Below are 21,114 nucleotides of genomic sequence, written 5' to 3'. Positions count from 1 at the left end.
CATTAAGAACCATACCAACATCTTCCGCCTCCACACATATATTACCTTTTTGCTCTCAAATAGGCCTTACTTGTTCCTTAGTTATCCTCTTGCTCTTAATGTATTTGTAAAACATCTTTGGGGTTTTCCTTGATTTTACTTGTCAATGTTTTCTCATGCCCTCTCTTTGCTTTCCTAATTTCCTTTTTAATTTCACCCCTGCACTTTCTATACTCCTTTAGGCTTTCTGTGGTATTGGGTTCTTGGTGTCTGACATAAGCTTTCCTTTTTTGCCTTATCTTATCCTGTATGCTCCTTAACATCCAGGGGGCTCTCGGTTTGGCAGTCCCACCCTTTTTCTTTGTGGAAACATGTTTACTCTGACCCCTTGAATCTCCCTCTTGAATGCCTCCCACTGCACTGACATTGATTTATCTTTAAGTAGCTGTTTCCAATCCACTTTTGCTAAATCACTTCTCAGCTTAGTAAAATTGGCCTTTCCCAATTGAGAACTTTAACTCCTGTTCTATCTTTGTCCGTTTCCATAACTATGCTAAATCTAACTAAATTATGATCGCTACCACCAAAATGCTCTCCCACTTTTACTCCTTCCACCTGCCCAGCTTCTTTTCCTAAAACTAAATCCAAAACTGCCCCCCCTCTTGTTGGGCTTGCTATGTACTGGCTAAAAAAGTTCTCCTGAATGCAATTTAAGAATTTTGTGCTCTCAATACCCTTCACACTGTTTGTATCCCAGTTAATATGATGGTAGTTGAAATCCCCCACTGTTACTGCCCTATTGTTTTTGCAGCTCTCAGAAATTTACCGACATATTTGCCCTTCTATCTGCCTCTGACTGGGAGTTTATAGTACATTCCCAGTCGTGTGACTGCCCCTTTTTTGTTCCTTAGCTCAACCCATATGGCCTCATTTGATGATCCTTCTAACATATCATCCCTCCTCACAGCTGTAATTGTTTCTCTAACCAAAATTGCCACCCCCCCTCCTTTTTTATCCCCCTTTCTATCTCGTCTGAAAACCCTGTAACCAGGAACGTTGAGCTGCCATTCCTGCCCCTCTTTAAGCCATGTTTCTGTAATTGCTAAGATATCATATTGCCACGAGCCCTTGGCTCATCTGTCTTATTCACTATACTCCTTGAATTGAGATCTATACCTTTAAGCACTGCCAAACTGGTTATTTTCTAACCTTTGTTTCCTCTGCCTTCCAAACTCACTTACTAATTTTCAGCCTCCATTTCCAGTTCTGATTCTCTCCCATCTGAATCTACACTCAGGTTTCCATCCCCCTGCCAAGCTGATTTAAACCCTCCCCAACAGCAGTAGCAAACCTCCCCACAAGGAAATTGGTCCCGGCCCTGTTGAGGTGCAACCCGTCCGGCTTGTACTGGTCCCACCTCCCCCAGAATCGGTCCCAATGCCCCTGGAATCTAAAGCCCTCCCTCCTGCACCATCACTCCAGCCATGCATTCATCTGCTCTATCTTTCTATTTCTACACTCACTAGCGCGTAGCACCTGGAGTAATCCGAAGATTACTACCTTTGCGGTCCTGCTTATTAATTCTTTTCCTAGCTCCTTAAGATCTGCTTGCCTTAAAGTACAACAAATGGGAATCTGATGGGAATACGTTAAGCAGTGCGCTAAAAATAGTGCGTACAGGAAGTTAAATACCCATAAGTGTTTTTTTAAAAAAAAGTCTTCCCATTTACTTTCTTGTGTAACTGACAAAAGCAAAACACATTAAAAATGAGGGTGGGGGGGGGGGGGGGGGGAGACAGAGAAAAGAGAAGGTGAGAGGTGGAGAAGGGGGAGAGAGGCAGGGGAAAGAGAGAGGCAGCAGAGAGGGAGAGGAGGGGAACAGGTGGGGAGAGGAGGGGGAAATGGAGAGGAGACGGAGGGAAGGGAGGGGGATGGAGGCAGTAGGAAGGTGGGGGGGGGGGGGAAGAAGTGGGAGAGGAAGAAGTGGGAGTGGAGGGTGTAGGTGTTATGTCACAAAATCAAACATTTTCTTCATTAATTAACGATTTCACTGCAAATACTGCAAAAAGGAAATCTTCCCCTAGGATTGAAGATATACATCGAAGACCCATGGAATCCGACTGATATCCCAGTTAAGATACAAATCAAATGAATTCACAAGTGAGGTCAATCCATTCACTGAATACGAAATCATATTCCACAACTAGTCAGAATATATCCTTTATTATCTATAAATACCTGTAATTAAAATAATTAAATTGCTTCTTATATTGATAGTTACCTCATTAATAATCCATAGCTAAAAAAAGTCAGAAAATTCAATAATAATGAAGGTGCAGGACAAAACTGTATTTTAAATCTTTACAGGTCTAATTTAACCAAGTTTGTTTACACACATACAAATCTGTCTTCAACGCTGGAAAGGCAAATGTAAACCTTTCAATAAATATTAATTCTCAGTTCTTACCTGAAATTCAGCTGTTTTGGGATTGGCTATATGTACTGCTTTTGTTACTGCTATGTCCTTGCCCAGCTTGTCTGCAATATCATCCTGAGAACACTGAGGTTATGAAAAATAGTGCTGTTTATATAGAAGGCAATGGCTAACTAGATGCCATGTCATCAGGCTGCTAAATCCACTTTGTACAAAAATAATTATTCTCTCTCTGTTCCTTCTCTAACCAGAGCTGCAGTATAAGGTAGTCAAACACAATGTGCAATTTAGCAATATTCTGAGTGTTCAATAGAAAATCTTATGGGCTTTTGTTAACATTCAAGAATAAATTCTTATGTACATTTTTATGTTTCTAAGCATAAATCCTTAAATACAGTTTAAGCAAAAAAAAATTGTAATAATTGGTTTTAGTGCCGCAGATGGCACCTTTAATTAATAAGATACTAAGTAACCCAGTAAGTTGATGTCCGAATGGAATTTGCCATGGACTGGTAGCATATGTATTTCCAATGTTGGATGGTGCAGTAATAGAAGCATTTGCTGAATGAAGTTCACAAAATCTACCACATTGCAGGGAAAACCAGGCCAGTTACTCTGAGCTTCTCTCACAACTTCCTATTGCTGGTTTCCCTGGTTCTACAGAACTCTGCAGCAGTCTTTTTTTTATTCGTTCATAGGACGTGGGCGTCGCTGGCGAGGCCGGCATTTATTGCCCATCCCTAATTGCCCATGAGAAGGTGGTGAGCCACCTTCTTGAACTGCTGCAGTCTGTGTGGTGAAGGTTCTCCCACAGTGCTGTTAGGAAGGGAGTTCCAGGATTTTGACCCAGCGACGATGAAGGAACGGCGATATATTTCCAAGTCGGGATGGTGTGTGACTTGGAGGGGAACATGCAGGTGGTGTTGTTCCCATGTACCTGCTGCTCTTGTCCTTCTAGGTGGTAGAGGTCGCGGGTTTGGGAGGTGCTGTCGAAGAAGCCTTGGCGAGTTGCTGCAGTGCATTCTGTGGATGGTACACACTGCAGCCACTGTGCGCCGGTGGTGAAGGGAGTGACTGTTTAGGGTGGTGGATGGGGTGCCAATCAAGCAGGCTGCTTTGTCATGGATGGTGTCGAGCTTCTTGAGTGTTGTTGGAGCTGCACTCAACCAGGCAAGTGGAGAGTATTCCATCACACTCCTGACTTGTGCCTTGTAGATGGTGGAAAGGCGAGTCACTCGCCGCAGAATACCCAGCCTCTGACCTGCTCTTGTAGCCACAGAATGTCAAGGGGAGGTGGTTAGAGTCTATCTCTCTTCCTCCTTGGCTGCAGAGAATGAGTGTTGTTGACCAGCTATTCGCTGACACTCCATCCATCACTATGGGCTCCCTACAGCTCAACTGATGTCAGGAACAGCTGTACATTGCAGCTCTTTTATGAAAACATTTTATCTCTTCCCCTCTTCAGGTTGTCTCATTAGTAGCCTAAATCATACTAAAAAAAGGCCATGTGGCCAGTTCGCAGCACTCTACCAATGGTGGTTTATAATAATCAGGTCCTTGGGAGGTATAGGAGCAATAAATCAACTCTCTCCAACTCCCCATACAATCTTTGCCTAAATCTTTCAGGGAACTGATACACTTCCATACCCCATCTCCCGATCCAGCTGAAACAAACAATTTATCATAGGGTGGAGCCTGGAGTTGGGGGGGGATGGGCAGGGGAAAAGATGGAAATCATAGATATAAACCCACATTCTAACATTCAATAAATTGCTCTGATGATGCACCCAAGTGTTCTGCCAGTGGGCTGCATTTTTCCTTTTTTGAAATGCAGGATTCTAAAACATTTATTGTTGGCTATTTAAAAGTTGCTAAAGTGTTAATTGGGTAGATTATTACAAATCCACCAAAATGTATATTCAAGGAAATTCTAATTCAACTCACTGCAAAGAATGACATCTGACATAATAAAATAGATCCATGTTCAGCGGTTTGTCATAATAAGACTGTCATTATTGTCATTCTTTTCTTCAAGGGGAAACAGCAACCATTGAAAAAAAAAATGCCCAAAAATTGCGTTTTTCTCCCCAACATTACCTTTAAATAAATCATCTTAATATATACCAGTTACACAGAAGTTGCATATCTGATCACTGTTAAGAGGTCCATGAATAGGATAAGTCTTTGGATAATATTACAATTCCAACATTTTAAACCAAAAAATGAAGTGCATCTTATTAGTGTTCTTACAATAATCCTCAACATTAGGAAATTAGAATGAACTCACCAGGGCAAAGGTCAACGCCTCAGTGAATCCACCAGCTGCCATGTCCTGCCGCAGCAACTCGGACAATTTGTTCAATGGAAACTAAAGACGACAAAATAAAAGCGCTCAGATGACCAGGCTGGAGACAGGTTCAACAACATTGACGTGTACTCACGTTGTCAAATAATCTGTGTTTTCTAATAAATAACATGCAGGCGGTAAAGTATAGTACTCAATTCTTACTTAGGTGGCACCAGGTGGTTGCAGCTAAATGGCAACTTGCTGACTGCAACTTTCTGACTGTACTAAAATATTAACTCTACTTATAGAATTGAAATTTTACAACAGGCAAAGCTCCCCTTAGACCAAGTATTTTGAAGCACTTAGTTATTTCTGTAAACTTTGAGTCCAGTTTTGTACCAGTCTTACAACTAATTACTTCAAGCCACACCTGGACTACTCAAGTGCTTCTGATTAACCAATTGGCCACTTCTACTGGACATCTCAATACTGAAGATCCTACCTCAATGTCAGTTCATAGAATTATGGAATATTACAGCACTGAAACAAACCATTCAGCCTATCAAGGTCTTTTTCAACACAAGGCACCTAATCTAATTCCATTTTCTGCCCGGTCCCAATGCCCTTTAATAGTTCTCTTTTTCACCAACTATCTAATTCCTTTATAAAATATTTTAAATTGCTTCAAAAGTTTATGGCAGAGAATTCCACATTCTAATCACATCTGTGTAAAGTAATTGTTTCTAACCTTCCCGTAGTCCTTTTTGTGATTATGTTAAATTTGTGCCTTTTTGTTACCATCTCGCCGATCAATGGAAACAATCTATCACTATTTTCCTTATCATAACCTTTTATGATCTTGAGATTATAATCTCAAAGATTATAATTAAGGTGTCCTCTAACAGGTCACCTTAATCCTCTCAGCTCCAGCGAAAAAAGGCCTAACTTTTTACGTCTCTATTTTTCACACGAAGGGTAGTGGAAATCTGGAACTCTCTTCCCCAAAGTGACTCCTCACAAAGAACCTCTCAGAGTGCCTTACAAAGGGGAAAAATAAACACCGAGCACATGGGGTAGGAATTTGGGAGGGGGGGGGGGGGGTGGGAAACGGTATCAAATGCACGGTTGAAGAGACAACTCCATTAACTGCTCTCCTATTATACACCATTCCAATGATCATAAGAATTTTTTTTAGCCTGGGTCAACAGTAACCTTCTCGTCTCTGTCAGACGGTCATTGGTTCAAGTTCCACTCCAGGAACCTGAGTAGATAATTTGGGCTTACGGTCCAGTGCCGTACTACTGCATGGTCTGAGGTGCCATCTTTCAGCTGAAAAATGAAATCGCGGCCCAACAGCCTGCTCAGGTGGATGTAAAAGATCCCATGGCAGCATTTAATGTAGAGAAAGGAAGTTTTCCCAGTGCTGTGGCCAACATATATCCATCAACCAACACCACCAAAATCAGATTAAGTGGTCAATTATTTCATCGCTGTTTCTAGGACCATGCTGTGTGCAAACTGGCTGCTGTGTTTGTTTACATAGCAACAGTGACTACATTTCAACAATAATTCACTGGCTGTGAAGTGCTTTGGGAGGTCCTGAAGCATGAAATATAAATACAAGTTCTTTCTTTCAGGGCAAAGTCTGATGTGAATATTGCACAACTTCTTTTGTTATTTGTATTTCATCTCCTTTTCTCAGATTTAAACTTTTTAAAGCTTTTTTGGTTATTCGTATTTGTCTTCATTTCTATCCCATAAGTATTGCTGCACCATATATATAAGACCCAAATTTGCCTTGATTATCATGATTATCTGTTAAGTTCTATCAACCACCATGGTTCCTCTCTGTTGTGGCTGATTATAGATATTCTACTGTACAGTGCAAATCTCTGAAATTTAACATTACAACCATTCACCTTAAACAATAACAAAGACTGCCAGCTCTCACCTGATTAGCCACAGTATAGGCTTTTGGAACTGTCATCTGGATATTATTGTAACCATAGGCTATTGCTGCATCTTCTACAATATCACATGGATGGATGATATCTGATCTTGTGGGGGGGATTTCAATTTCTATTTGTGCTCCATTCCCCATCACCTTGGACTTTAAGTACATTCGAGTCAGCAATTTGGCAACAGATTCAGCTGTTTCACTAAAAGTAAAATAAAAATACAATTTTACAATTTTGTAAAGTTCAATTCAGTCAATTAAATATATTAATTTCAATAACTTACTTGATTCCTACTCGTTTGTTAATAAAGTCTGTACTTAGAATTTCTTTTCTGTACCCCATCTCCTGCAAAAGAAAATAAAAAAAATTGCTATATGTTACTAACAAAGCTATTTTAAGCAGTCTTTATTTAACCCCCTCCAATCTTCTTCCCTCCTCTCCTGAAGGTGTTGATTTATTCCAGAGTATGGTTCCATGGGTTCTGTCTGGCACTCGCCAGACGTAATGGGATAGGGAAATCTGGTGCTAAGCCCAGACCACACTATCAATTCACAAGATAGGTACCAGCATTGATTTGGGTGGATCATATTCCACAACAAAAATCACATTTGTGCAATTCTGGGACTGATATCCCATGCACCAGTGTAACCAGAACTAGCAATATTTCGGATATCTGAGAATTACATCAATATGCTAGGATAGAAGAGTGTAGTATCCTATTTGAAAGACCTGTACAAGTTTTATATTTAAAAGGAAATATTCTTAATGCGCAGATTCATTCCAAGTGCATTTTGTTTGATTTACATAATCATATAGGTATACTGTTTATTAGACTTATACTGTATTAGCGATATTTCAAATGTTTTAATCATAATCTTGAAAGTGGAGGAGGGAGAGGGATTAAATTTTAAAAATCTATTGAAATTAAGTTTAAAACAAACTCTGATTTAGAAAAGAATTTGCGACAACTTGATATTACCAGGATTATAGCATACTGGTATCATAATATTATAAAGGAAAAAAATCATGCTTGAAGAAATATACTTTAATATTGTACAATATATTTGTGTGATGTTCTTAATTCATCATTTCAAGCTGCTCCCATCACTACCACCACTGACATACTTGTAACCATGATGTGGAGATGCCGGTGATGGACTGGGGTTGACAATTGTAAACAATTTTACAACACCAAGTTATAGTCCAGCAATTTTATTTTAAATTCACAAGCTTTCGGAGGCTACCTCCTTCCTCAGGTGAACGATGTGGAAAATACTTGTAACCACCAGTGCTTCATCCTAGTTACTCAAAATGCTTTCTCCAGACGCAATCCAAGTTTGGAATAGGGACAATGAACTATTGTATTGCTGGATATTTTTCATAGTTCAAATGTACATACCACAACACTTTTTCTTATCCACCATTACACTTTACTGAAATCCTAATTGACAATACAGCAACTCACATAAAAGTGACTTTAATTTCTCTTTTTCTGCACAATTTGAGCTAATTTGTTTCTTCAATGATTAGCATAACACATAATTTACATCTATTGCCACGTTATCAATGTATGCCTAACTTTCCAATATATCATGAATATTTTTAATATATCAATTCAAATGAAAAAGTGCAGCCATCATCGACACAAAAGTTCAATATTGTGCAGAAAATTAAAAGTTGAAAGCATGAACACACAATACAAAAATCTACTTAGTGCAATTAAAGTTTAAAAATTAGCAGTTTATCCATTTATATTTCTCTGGCAGTAGTTTGAGTGTTAACTTGGTATAACATTAATTTCTCTACATTTTTGAAACTGTAAAATTGTCTTGGCGGTTCTTCCATCCCTGATAATGTTAGGTGATTTCGATCAAGGACATTTTGCAGCATTAATAGATCTAGTATGTATCTTACACAATGAAAAAGATAGCTGAATATTGAACTTACCGGGTAAATGTACATTTTTTCATTAGGATAAATCACTTGAGCTGCCTCAACTCTGTAAGATAGATTCAAATTTTAAAATCAAAATTAATTTCCAGCAAGTCGGTTGTGCTTGATAATTACAAATATATAGGGCCCGATATTACCATGGCAGCAGGTTCGCGGCGAGAGGTCGATTGGGCGCGTGGGTGAAATCAGACTGCTTCACGTGCAATCGCAGGCTGATTGGATCCACTTACCTGTTCTTCCGGGTTCCCCGCTGCTAAGCTGCGCGGCGGGTGGACTGCGCATGCGCAGTAAGGTCTGTCAGCTGGAGGAGCTCTATTTAAAGGGGCAGTCCTCCACTGACTGATGCTGCAAGAAATAGGAAAAATTACAGCATGGAGCAGCCCAGGGGGAAGGCTGCTTCCAGGTTAATGATGCCTCACTCCAGCTCTTATTGGATGGGGTGAGGAGGAGGGGGAGGACAGAGATCTTCCCCCCGGCGGGCGGGAGGAAGCGGCCTGCCTCTGCCACCAACTCGAGGTGGCAGAGGAGGTCACCAGCACCACCAACATATCGCGCACCTGCATACAGTGCAGGAGGCGCTGCAATGACCTAAGTAGGTCAGCCAAAGTGAGTACACTTACTCATTCCCCTACACTCCGTCTGCCACATCACCGCCCCCACCCCACATCTCCTTCTGCACTGCCAACACTACTCTGTCACATCACTCCTCACACCCACTCAAACCTCATCCTCATCTTACCTGTACTTACTCACCTCGCCAGTACTCATCCCACCACTACCAGTCAACCCAATCCTCATACAATCTCATGGCTCTATCTCATACTAACCCTCTCACGCATCTCTTTCACAGTCAGCCTCACTCAACCTGCCACTACCTGTGCTGCAGCCACAGGGCATGCATCACATATGTGCAGTAGGAAGTGTAAGGCAAACGTGTCGTGAGCATGAAGGGGATGCACAAGGGTGTTTGAGGGTTTGTCATGGTTTTTACTTATATTTGATTTCTGATCAACTCACATTACATATTATATTGTCACCACAAATGCCACGTCTTTGCAAATCTTGTCTGGTTTGTGCAATAATGCCCTTTCCTGAGGATCACAATGAAGACCCAAAACTGATGCCACCCATTGTGTCACTGCAGAGTGGGTGTAGGTGTATTTGCAGGGCTCTTTTGTGCAGACGACAGAGACGTCGGCGATGTCCTTTGGTGGCACCCTGGAAGGATGCGGAGGAGAAGTTGTTGAGGGCAGTGGTGACTTTGACAGCGACAGGTAAGAAGATGGTGCTCGGGCCAGCCGGAAGCAGCTCGGCGTGAAGGAGGCTGCAGATGCCCACGACTACATGTCGAGTGACTCTGAGACTCCGTGTGCACTGCTGCTCAGAGAGGTCCAGGAAGCTGAGCCTGGGTCTGTGGACCATGTGGCGAGGGTAGTGCCCTCTGCGATGCATCTCTCTCTGTGGTTGTCCTCCCTCCTGCTGTGCAGGTGGATGTGTCACAGCACTGTGTTGTGAAGCTCTACGTGTCAGAGGTGGACGGCGTGGCCGGCAAGGCTGGTGATGCTGTTTGCCCTCCGAAGAGGTCATGACTGCAGCTACGGCGGCCGCTATCCAGAAGATGCACATCTGAGGGGGTCCGCAAAGTAGGTACATGTGTCTGGACACTGGGGTAAGTGTGCAAGTTGGTGAATTTTATTGTTAGGAGGAGGGTGGTGGAGGCTAAACTTTGTCCAAGGTGACAGAGTGGCCTCCTGCAATGAGTGAGGGTCTTCCCCCCCACCTGTCAAATGGACCTTTGCAGCTGCCACAGGCTGATGGTTGCAACACGTCCATTTGAACTGGGAGTGTTTCCCCCTCCAGTTGTTTGCAAAATCCCAACCCTCCTAAAATATCAGGTCAATCAGGTCTGTAAACAACCTGAAATACCTAAATAAATACCTTAAGTGGCACCCCACCAGCTTTAATTTCCGGCAGGAGTCCCACGTGCGGGGGCTGCGCGCGCATGTCAGCGCGTCAGTGGGGAACCCGGAAATGGGGCGGGTTGGAGCCGGGCTCCCGATCCGCCCTGGGAATCCCCGATTTTCGTAGCCCCCCCCGCCAGGAACGCACCTGATCGCGGGTGCTAAAATCGAGCCCATAGTGTTAGAAGTACTATTTTCAGTTAGAATCTAAAAACTATCCCACTACAACCTTTGCTTTTTTGGGAAAGGGTTACAAATAGTAGCAATTTATCATATATTAGAAGTGTAAAAATACACATTAATTGCCTAAAACATAAAATTCTTATTTTGCAAGAATATTATTTCAATCCTATGCACTCTAGGGTATTTATTTTATCAATCAAGAATACAAACTTTTAATTCAGACAACTAAAATATATGGTATCATTTTTTGGAAGTACTTACGTAAATGGCTTCTCGCAGTACTCACTGAACATTGTTACAATTGTGTCCAGCACTATTTTTGCCTGTTATAAGACAGTCAAACATTTAATTTGATTCAACTTTGGCAAACACTGACAAAACATAAGTCAAACACGGATCTGAAAATGTATAAAACTCTAACAGACGCTGGTGTACTTACTTTAGTGCGATCAGTTGCAGTGCATTCAATAAAAATATTCCGAGTGTTGAGGGTTATTTTACTGTGATCTCCTAGCAAACAAAGACATCAAAAAGGATGACCTCTGTAACTATAGCTTGTAATCACCACCTCCCATGATGAAAATACAGCAATATTATTCTAGTTAAAGGCATTGTTTTAAGCTGTTTAGTAGCTGTGCTTCTGGTATAGTCACTTCCCTTCTTATTTTATCTTATGAACCATTGGTTAGGTCGCAGTTAAAATATTGCGCCCAGTCCCAGTTTTGAGCACCCTACTTTAGGGAGGATGTCAAGGGCACAGAAGAGATTAATTGGATGCTATCAGGAATGACAGGCTTTAATTATGAGGAGAGACTGGAGAAACCAGGGCTCTTTTCATCAAAGCGAAGAAGCAAAGAAGGTTAAGAGCAGATCTGATATAGGTGTTCAAAATAATGAAGGGTTTTAATAAGATAAATAGAAAAACCTATTTCCACAGGCTGGTGAGTCGGTAGCTAGAGAGCAAAAATTTAAGACTGTCACCAAAAAACAGAGCCAGAAGTTAGGATGATTTTTTTAAACACCAAGTGTTGTTAGGACATCAAATGTCCTACCAGAAACTGATGGAAGCAGAATTTAATAACTTTTAAAAGGAAGTGGATAAATAACAAAATTTTTTTAAGATGGGGAAATAGCACGGGAACGGGACTAAGTGGCTAACCCTTTCAAACTGTTGGCAAAGGCTCAACAAAAGGCAACAGGTTGGTCAAACTTAAATTATAAAAAGTTAAAAATTTGAAAAGCGATCATAATTTCCTTACCATTTAGCTATGCAGTTCCCAATCTAGCAAGGAACAAATCCAGGAATCCTCCATTATATTGAAGATACTGGCCTCGATATTAACCCTCCCACAACAAGCAGGAGAGGGTCAGGGTTAAAAAGCGAAATGTGGGGAATGCTACCCTAACTCATGGACACGCACCTGCCGCCATTTTTATGCTGGCAGATATCAGGGTATTTGACTGTCCCGCCATGGAAAGGCGGGACGCTTATTAACATATTTAAATCGGACTCCTATAGTGTAATTGGGAGCCCGATTTGAAGTTAATTCGTGCTGCACGGATTTCCCAGGGGTCAGGAAACTCAGCAGTGAAACGGAAACAGGAGCTGCCAGCTCCCCAAGGTAGGTGGCTCTTTCAATACTCCTTGTGGGCCAGGAGGAGCAGGAGTACTCCACTTGGCTCCCTTAAAGAAGCCTTCGGCCTTCCCTAGCCCTGATCTCCAGCCTCCCCCATCCTGATGACCGACCTCCCAATTGCCGATCGCCAACCTCCCTCCGCCAGCCCTGATCGCCAGCCTCCACCCCCACCTCCCAATTGCCGACATCCCCCACCCTCCAGCCTCAATTGCCGACCTTCCTCCCCTCCCGATTGCCAGGACCATCCCAAGGGAACTCAGCTGCGGCCTCCCGCTGCTGGTGTTCCCTCCCGCCCGTCAGCCAGGCTGTCCGTTTGGCCAACTGTCTGGTGGGAGATGGAGTTACAAGATGTTAATGAGGTCCTGCCGTTAAGATCACACTGATAGCAACAACCCCCGGTAAAGCACTGATTATTTGTTTTTGGAAAAGCAAGCTGTTGCTATGCTAAACTTTTGTAATATTCCTTGAGTTTAGAGGGTTGATGGGTAATCTAGTTGAGGTGCTTAAAATGATAAAGGGATTTGAAAGGGTAGATACAGAGAAATTATTTCTCTGGTAGGGGATTCCACAACAGGGGGTATAATCTTAAAATTAGAGCTAGGGCAATTAGGAGTGAAATCAGGAAGCATTTTCCAAAGCTCCAAATCCAAAACTCTTTCCTCAAAAGGCTGTGGATGCTGGGTCAATTGGAATTTTCAGACCTCAGATCAATAGATTTTTGTTAGGGAAATCAAGGGATATGGAGAAAAGGCGGATAAATTGAGTTGAAGTACAGATCAGCTATTATCTAATAGAATAGGCTTGAGAAGCTGAATGGCCTACTCCTGTTTTTCTGTCTAGTACAGTGGCAGACCTCATGGTTACATAAGCAGCAGATACATAGGGACATGCAGTCAAAACAGAAATATAGCAAACGCTCCCCTAATAGTTCAGTGAATTTATCCAGTGAGGAGCAGAGCCATACAGACCAAAAATGTCTCAGGTTGAACCTCTGGTCTAGGATAGCAGTAACGGCATTGTGAATGATCTCAGTACCCCTGGGTTAGGGAGGGGAAAATGAGTCACAGGTCCTGTTACTGAAAGTTTTCCAGCAACCCCTCTGGAGCTTGCATGCATGTGGATTAGATTAGTTGTGATTAGCCCATAGTTGAATCACCTATCAACCCTCAGCACTCACAACGATGCATGAATAATGATTACTAGGGCTTCCTCGACCTGTGGAACCAAACCCAAGCATAGAGTCAATGGGCCCAATATTAGGAGGGAGGTGGGTTGGCCGCGGGGGGTCAACTGGGCGCGTGGGTAACATGCCCAGTGAAATTGGTGGGTTTGGCACGCGATCATAAGTAAATTGAAGCCACTTAACGTGGCTTCCGGGTTTCGCGCTAGAAAGCTATGCAGCAGGTGGACTGCGCACCCGCATCATAGGCTGTCAGCTGGAGGAGCCCTATTTAAAGGGGCAGTCCTCCACTGACTAATGCTGCAGAAAATAGGCAAAATTACAATATGGAGCAGCCCAGGGGTATGGCTGCTCCCAGGTTTAATGATGCCTCACTCCAAGTCTTACTGGATGGGATGAGGAGGTGGGCGATCTTCCACCCGGCGGACAGGAGGAAGTGGCCTGCCTCTGCCACCACGAAGGCCTGGCTCGAGGTGGCAGAGGAGGTCACCAGCACCACCAACATATCACGCAGGAGGCGCTTCAATGACCTAACCAGGTCAGCCGAAGTGAGTACTCTTACTCATTCCCCTACACTCCACCTGCCACATCACCGCCCCCACCCCACATCTCCTTCTGCACTGCCAACACTACTCTATCACATCACTCCTCACACCCAATGAACCCTCATCCTCATCTTATCTGCACTTCCTCACCTCCCCAGTACTCATCCCACCACTACCACTCAACCCAATCCTCATACAATCTCATGGCTCCGTCTCATACTCACCCTCTCATGCATCTCTTTCACGGTCAGCCTCATCCATCCTGCCACTAACTGTGGTGCAGCCACAGGGCATGCATCACGTATGTGTAGTAGAAAGCGTAAGGCAAATGTGTCGTGAGCATGAAGGGGATGCACAAGGGTGTTTGAGGGTTTATCATGGTTTTTACTTATATTTGATTTCTGATCAACTCACATTACATAATATATTGTCACCACTACTGCCACGTCTTGGCCATTCTTGACTGGTTTGTACAATAAGGCCCTTTCATGAGGTTCTCCATGAACACCCTTGATGCCATCCATTGGGTCACCCTACAGTGGGTGTATGTGTAGTTGCACGACTACTTTGTGCAGGTGCCTGTTGCGCAGCACTGTGTTGTGTAGCTCCACGTGGCGGAGGTGGACGACATGCCTGGCGAGGCTGGTGATGTTGCTTGTCCTCCAATGGAGTGATGAATGCAGCAATGGACCCCCCCTCCCCCCATCCTGACGGTGAGTGTGTGAGGGGGTCCACAAAGTAGGTAAAGTGTTTGGACAGCAGAGTTTAGGGTATGATTTAATAATTTGGAGTGTGGAGACAACGGTGCGGCAGGCAAAACTTTGTCTGAGGTGACAGAGTGCCCTGCTGCAATGAGTGAGGGTTTACCCCGCACCTGTTAAATGGACCTTTGCAGCTGCCATGGCTGCTGGCTGCAACACGTCTGTTTAAACAGGGAGTGTTTCCCCCAGCATGGGAAACATGCTCTGGGTAGTCCAAAATCCGAATCCTCCTAAAATCTCCAACTAATGAGGTCTGTAAATGACCTCAAGTGCCCAGATAATGATCTTAAGTGGGATCCCGCCGGCTTTGATTGCCGGTGGGAGTCCCGCACGCACCAATTCGCATCATTGGGGAACCCGGAAGTGGGCGGGTTGGAGCCGGGCTCCAGACCCGCTCCAGCAATCCCCAATTTTAGGAGCCCCCACCCAGCCATGAACGCACCCGCTCGGCCATCCAAAAATTGACCCCAATGTGTTCAGGAGAGATTGGGATGTGGAGAAAATTGGGGAAAAAAGATACAGCAGACACAAATACTTAATTCCTTTACTTAGAAAGGTTGACCCAGTAAAAACAGATACCAGCTTCAAAAATAATGCCATAGATGGTATATTGTACTCACCATTTATGATAGGGGGCATAGATAGAACTGTGCCATTGCTGTCATAGATAACTGGGTAAACTGGCTTATCTTCAATGATATGCAAATAATGGCGAAGATGACTGTCCGTCTGAAAATCAAATAAAATTAATCTGAGCATTTTCAGGACTAGGATTGTTTTGGTAAATTATTGGTCAGCTAGATGTCATTGGAGTCTTGCTTTAATTTTTAAAAAGACACATTGCAAACAGTAATATAAATATGCATGCAGTAACTTTATCAAAATTCTTAGATAAAAAACCTCATTCAATATACATTTTTGGTATTGAAGTATAGCCACAAAAGCATGACACGCAAAATATATTAGTCATTAAAGATCAAATGAGCAAGGATTAAATGAACAATTTTATAAAAGCAAATGTTATAGCAGTGCTTTAACAAGTTTAAGTATCAGTCAAAAAACACATTATTGAGTGGTATGTTGGGTATATAACATTTATAACAGGGACACAGACAGACTGCAACTCCTCCCACACCATATTTTCAATTGGAGCCAAATACAGACTGAGCTTCATGCAGACTCCGTCTATGGTGGGGATGCGATGACACCGAAGTACTGCCACACTTCAGAGGATTAAAAGACTTGGAATAATAATTTTTAAAAGAAACTTTTCTAAGTCATGCGTTTTACGATTCGAATATAGTGGCACATCAGATTATTTCATTCTTTAAAAAAATTGTACCTCACTTTCAACTTGATAACTTGCAAATTACAAAGAAGTGAATTTCCACAGGGGTTCCCTTACTCATCCGCCATAACTTCGCCACAAGTGCGCGGAAACCCTGGGAAAAACAGTTTCGACATTTTTCTAGGGTTTCCATGGCTCTTCCGAAGTTACTGCAGACAAGTGGGTGACCTCACCTATTTCACCCCCATCTTTTTTATTTGATTTAATAAATTAAGTATTCCAGCTTTCTCTAATATGTACCCTTTGTAAATCCATCAAGAATTTAACTTCATCAATCAGATATTTCCCACCACGGTCATAGATGTACATTTGAGAGTTTAAATGAGTACACCGTCACTGACTATATAAGTATGACCAAAAATCAAATGTTTGCCGTGTGTACATTATCTGGACAATTTTAATACTGAAGTGAGTCGATCCCGTAATTCTCATATTAATTGCAGTGAATTAAATTGTAAAGTTGTGCATTTGGCTGAGGATGTCTCTTGGCAAGGAAGGATTCCTTTTACAATTGATTGTTCGGTATTTTACTTTTGTTTAAGGCAAGATGTGTTTGGCCTCCAATGTACTGTGCCAACACAGTGACAAAACATGGGCCCATGGATAAAATTCTTCCCAGAGTGTTTGGGCATTCAGTGTTAGAAAGAACTTGCATTTGTATAGTACCTGGCACATCCCCAGGACTTTGCAAAGCACTTCACAACCAATTAATTACTTTTGAAGTACAATCACTGTAGTTATGTAGGCATATGCGCAACCAACTTTAATCAGCAAGATCCCACAAACTGCAAATGAGACAAATGACCAGTTAATTTGTTTCTTTTTTGGTTGCGTTGTTCAAGGATGGAATGTTGGCTGGGAAATTGGCAGAATTTTGTGCTCTTTTTCAAATCGTGTCATGGGATTTTTTACATCCACCTGAAAGGGCAGTCAGAGTCTCAATTTAATGTCACAGATGAGAGATGGAAGACATTCCCATACACCAGCTCAAAAGCAACATTGCAAGAGGCCAGAGGAAAATCCACCTAATTCTTTGATACTGTGTGGAACATGAGGGAATGGAGCAAAAAATAAACATCAAAGAAGGAGACAGATGCTTATTTGTCTCATAAATATCTAAGTATTTAGAAGATAAGGAATGCTAATGTCGAGGAATGGAACACTTTTCATTCGGTCACTCAACCTCCACTTCAAGCACTCACAACTAAGGTATAACATAAATGGATGCAGATTAAATTTCCAACTCTGCTCCAACAATGTGCTTTGGCCCCAACTTCAGAAGGGCAATCCCTGCGGCACCAGTACGTCATTTTTCTACTTCCCACATCAGCCATCTAGTGGCCTGCAAGTGAGGTTGCCCAAATAGTTTTAGTTAGTGCCAAATGTGGTGGAATTTTGTGATGTGCAACCATGCTCAGTGGGAATTGGATTGAAACTGTCCAAACACATTTCACAAGGACCCTTACAGCCAGCATGCAGAGGCGCTTTTTACCCCATCAGTCTGAGTTGGATTTGAATTTACGTCGAGATGCAATAGGCCAGTATCTAACATGCTGCAACACAAGTCGCCCTCAAACTAAGTTTTTAAAAATACATACATTTCTTGTTACAGTATAATATTTTACTAATATTTTACAAGGGTACAATTTTTCGTTGAAAGAAGAAACAAGTCCCATATCTACCCAAGATTAACCTGGAATTGCTAGTTTACAATTATTAGTTCATCAGCATTGGATGATTTCTCAAATGGCTTTCTTTACATTTATTTTACAGCATCAAAGCCAGAGCATTCATAATATGTAAATAAAACATTATGGCTAGAAGTGTTTCTTACCCTATAAAGATCCATAAGTTCTGGAGCGGTGTATTCCTTTGACTGGTTTAAAGGTCTGAACTTAATTTCAGAGGGTTGTTTTGCTGTATAAATAAAGGGTCCTGATACTGTATCCAGATCATGGGTTCCAATAGCAACCAGAGCTCGCTTCCTAGAGAAACATTTATGTACCAATTATTTTCTCAGAATTTATTTCAGACCTGACCTTTCAGTATTACAACTAGAACACTGCAGAAGACAACACAAAAGGTACCCTAATCTTTGAGCATCTAAAGATTGAAAATACTGTGTCACACAGATATTTGCATATGTGATGCCTGAAGTATAACAGACTACATTATAAAAATTCTCTTTTTTGATAGTTTCATGTAGACTTTGTCAGAAAGTACGGGAGCAGATGATCTCACCTGCAGATGTTTTGATGCAGTTTTTCTTGCAGCTCAATGAAACTGTCATAGCGATCCTTGGTAAACTTGATATTACGAAGAACAGCTGCTACAGCATGTGGACGAACCTGCGCAGTCTACAAAGGGAACAGAATCATCATGAAACATTGGCACTTGGGCATAGCAACAGCAAAGATATGGCTTGGGACGATTACAGATCTAACAACGTTCTTTGGTCATGTCTGCACAACATCAAACAATATTATTGGGTACCATTCCTCCTTTCATGGAAATAAGTACCAGATAAAAACTTTTTTAATTCAATCCCTGGTCAGTGCTGAGTTTGCTGATCTCAAACAGGGCAGAGATAGAGTACTACATTTGGCCCCAACCTCACTGGTTTTGCAGAGACAAATCTGCCAGGTTTCCCATTCCTGATCCCCATCCAGTGACAACTAGTGGAACTGTGCGTGTGTATGTATACTATATGTTGGGGAAGTCAGGATCAGGCTTGGCTGTAATGCCCATGCAGTCCCATAGATGAAAGGTACTCATCGCCAAAGTTCAAACATGAATAATGCCAGCCAGGTAAGGTACCACAGGGTAACCGGTGACTGTGGAACTGTACCCTAGCAAGAAAGCATGCATTCAGCAAAAGACGGGTAGAGAGGAAAAAGACCAAAATAAAGACATTTCCCATGTGCAGAAATCTGATACAATAGGTTAGCATAATGTCCTTTCATCTGTGGGAGCTGGGTTCAAATCAACCCAGGGATGGGCAATAAATGCTGGCCTTGCCAGCGACGCCCACATCCCATCAATGAATAAAATAAAAACCCCATTGGTCTGGGAAAAGCAAAAGTCACACTATCGCAGGAGCAGGTGCTTTTTTGAGGTTGGGGTTCAGAAATATTGTTGGGCAGAGTACAAGCAGCTTATCTGTGCATCTAACTGTGCTATACCTGGCCTAAGAGTGATTAATGCTGACACTAGGGGCTCGATTTTAAAAGGTCAGCAGGATGGCAGCAGGGTTGGGGGGGGGGGGGGGGGAGCGAAATCAATGGGCACGCGGCAAACCTGATCACGACTTAATTGGTGGCCATTAATCTTGTTTCCGGGTTTGCCATCTGAAAGCTGCGCAATGGGTGGACTGCGCTCCTGCAAGCTAGGCTGTCAGCTGGCGCATCTAGATTTAAAGGGCCATTGCTCCAGTGGATTTTGCTGGAGCAAAGAGCAAGGCGACCCAATGGAGCAGCACAGGGGAAAGGCTGCTCCAAGATTCAGGTGCTGCTGGCCAGAATGAGGAGGAGGAGGGAACTATTTTACCCGGCCAACAGAAGGAAGTGCCCTGCCTCTACCCCAAGAAGGCCTGGCTCGAGGTGGCAGAGGAGGTCACCAGCAGGAGCAACATATCCCACACTTGGGTCCAGTGCAGGAAGCGTTTTGATGACCTGACTGGGTCAGCAAAAGTGAGTACACTTACTAATTCTCCTGCATTCCGTGGGGCACATCACCCCCACCACATCATTCTGCACTGCCAAGACTACTCCATCACATCACTCCTCACACCCACTTAAGGCTCATCCTCAATTTACCTTCACTTCCTGTGCACTTTCTCACCTCCCCATTTGTGACCCCACCACTACCACTCACCCCAATCCTGATCCAATGTGATGTCTCTGTCTGATACCCTCTGATGCACCTCTTTCAAGGTCAGCCTCACACAAAGCAATGCATTCATCGGCTGACCACTTCACTCTCACTCACTCACACGTCTGTACTTTCTCCCCTTCTAGAAGAGAGCGCGAAATGCACGAGAGGACGAGGACTGACTGGAGGGGGGCCACAACAAATAGTGATCCTCACAGAGAGGAAGGAGGAGGCCCTGTCGATCAGCCGCACCCTCGAGGGCCTGTCGGTCGGGGATGCTGAGACTGGCACCCCACAAACGTCTGGTGATACAACTTTAACCTTCATTACACACGATATGAATTGATGTTAACAATGCTTGGCATGTTGAACACCTCAGTATGCTCATCGCAACATGACACATCTGTAATTATGCTTAATATTGCCTTCTGTTCTCTTACAGGCCATTCAATGACCGCAGTGACTGGAGAGGGCGATTCCTCAGAGGAGCTCCCGGCCTCTGAGGGCGTACCGTCACATCTTAGCGAGCCATCCACCAGCACAGATACTTCACCTCGGTGGGTCCTAGTAGTCAGTTAGATGGGTTGGTACCTGGTGAGTCACCACACACAAGTGAGCACAAGCAGACACTGGTGACAGGGGCAGCTGTGGAGAGTCTGCATCGGTGGGAGCACTCCTCTCCAGGCTCTGCTCAGCTGAACGTAGACACAAAACCCCAGGGGCCATCCTTTAAAAGGAGAATGATCGAGGAACAGCAGCACATTTGCACGAGCGGAATGATGGCACAGGTACATGAGGGAATCTCTGAGATAGTGTCACAGGGACGTGAGGAACTGTCTGAGATAGTGTCACATGTAACTGCGGAAATGTCTGAGATAGTGTCGCAGGTAAGTGTGGGAATGTCTGTGACAGAAAGAAGGCTAGCCTCCATTGAGTTTCAAGCACGGCTCACAAATGAGTCCATTCAGGCCCTGACAACAGCCGTTCGGACTCACGGTGAACAACATTCTGCCGCCTT

At 43.1% G+C, this 21,114-nt stretch overlaps 1 protein-coding gene across 1 annotated transcript in view; it reads right to left on the bottom strand.

Annotated features, from left to right (window-relative positions):
• farsb (phenylalanyl-tRNA synthetase subunit beta) overlaps positions 1 to 21,114 on the bottom strand; it is a 57,814-nt gene that overhangs the window by 23,496 nt on the left and 13,204 nt on the right. The window contains exons 5-14 of the mRNA XM_067995417.1: positions 18,468 to 18,583; positions 18,061 to 18,211; positions 15,499 to 15,607; positions 11,195 to 11,265; positions 11,017 to 11,078; positions 8,606 to 8,657; positions 6,942 to 7,003; positions 6,652 to 6,859; positions 4,701 to 4,781; positions 2,447 to 2,539 (exon numbers count right to left, since the gene is read on the bottom strand). Of these exons, the coding sequence (XP_067851518.1) occupies positions 2,447 to 2,539; positions 4,701 to 4,781; positions 6,652 to 6,859; positions 6,942 to 7,003; positions 8,606 to 8,657; positions 11,017 to 11,078; positions 11,195 to 11,265; positions 15,499 to 15,607; positions 18,061 to 18,211; positions 18,468 to 18,583 (1,005 nt within the window). The remainder of the gene's footprint in view (positions 1 to 2,446; positions 2,540 to 4,700; positions 4,782 to 6,651; positions 6,860 to 6,941; positions 7,004 to 8,605; positions 8,658 to 11,016; positions 11,079 to 11,194; positions 11,266 to 15,498; positions 15,608 to 18,060; positions 18,212 to 18,467; positions 18,584 to 21,114) is intronic.

Source organism: Heptranchias perlo, chromosome 13 (assembly GCF_035084215.1).
Source record: "Heptranchias perlo isolate sHepPer1 chromosome 13, sHepPer1.hap1, whole genome shotgun sequence".
Taxonomy (NCBI): Eukaryota; Metazoa; Chordata; class Chondrichthyes; order Hexanchiformes; family Hexanchidae; genus Heptranchias; species Heptranchias perlo.
The sequence above is the reverse complement of the archived record's forward strand: the minus strand, read 5'-3'. Positions and strand labels throughout refer to the sequence as shown.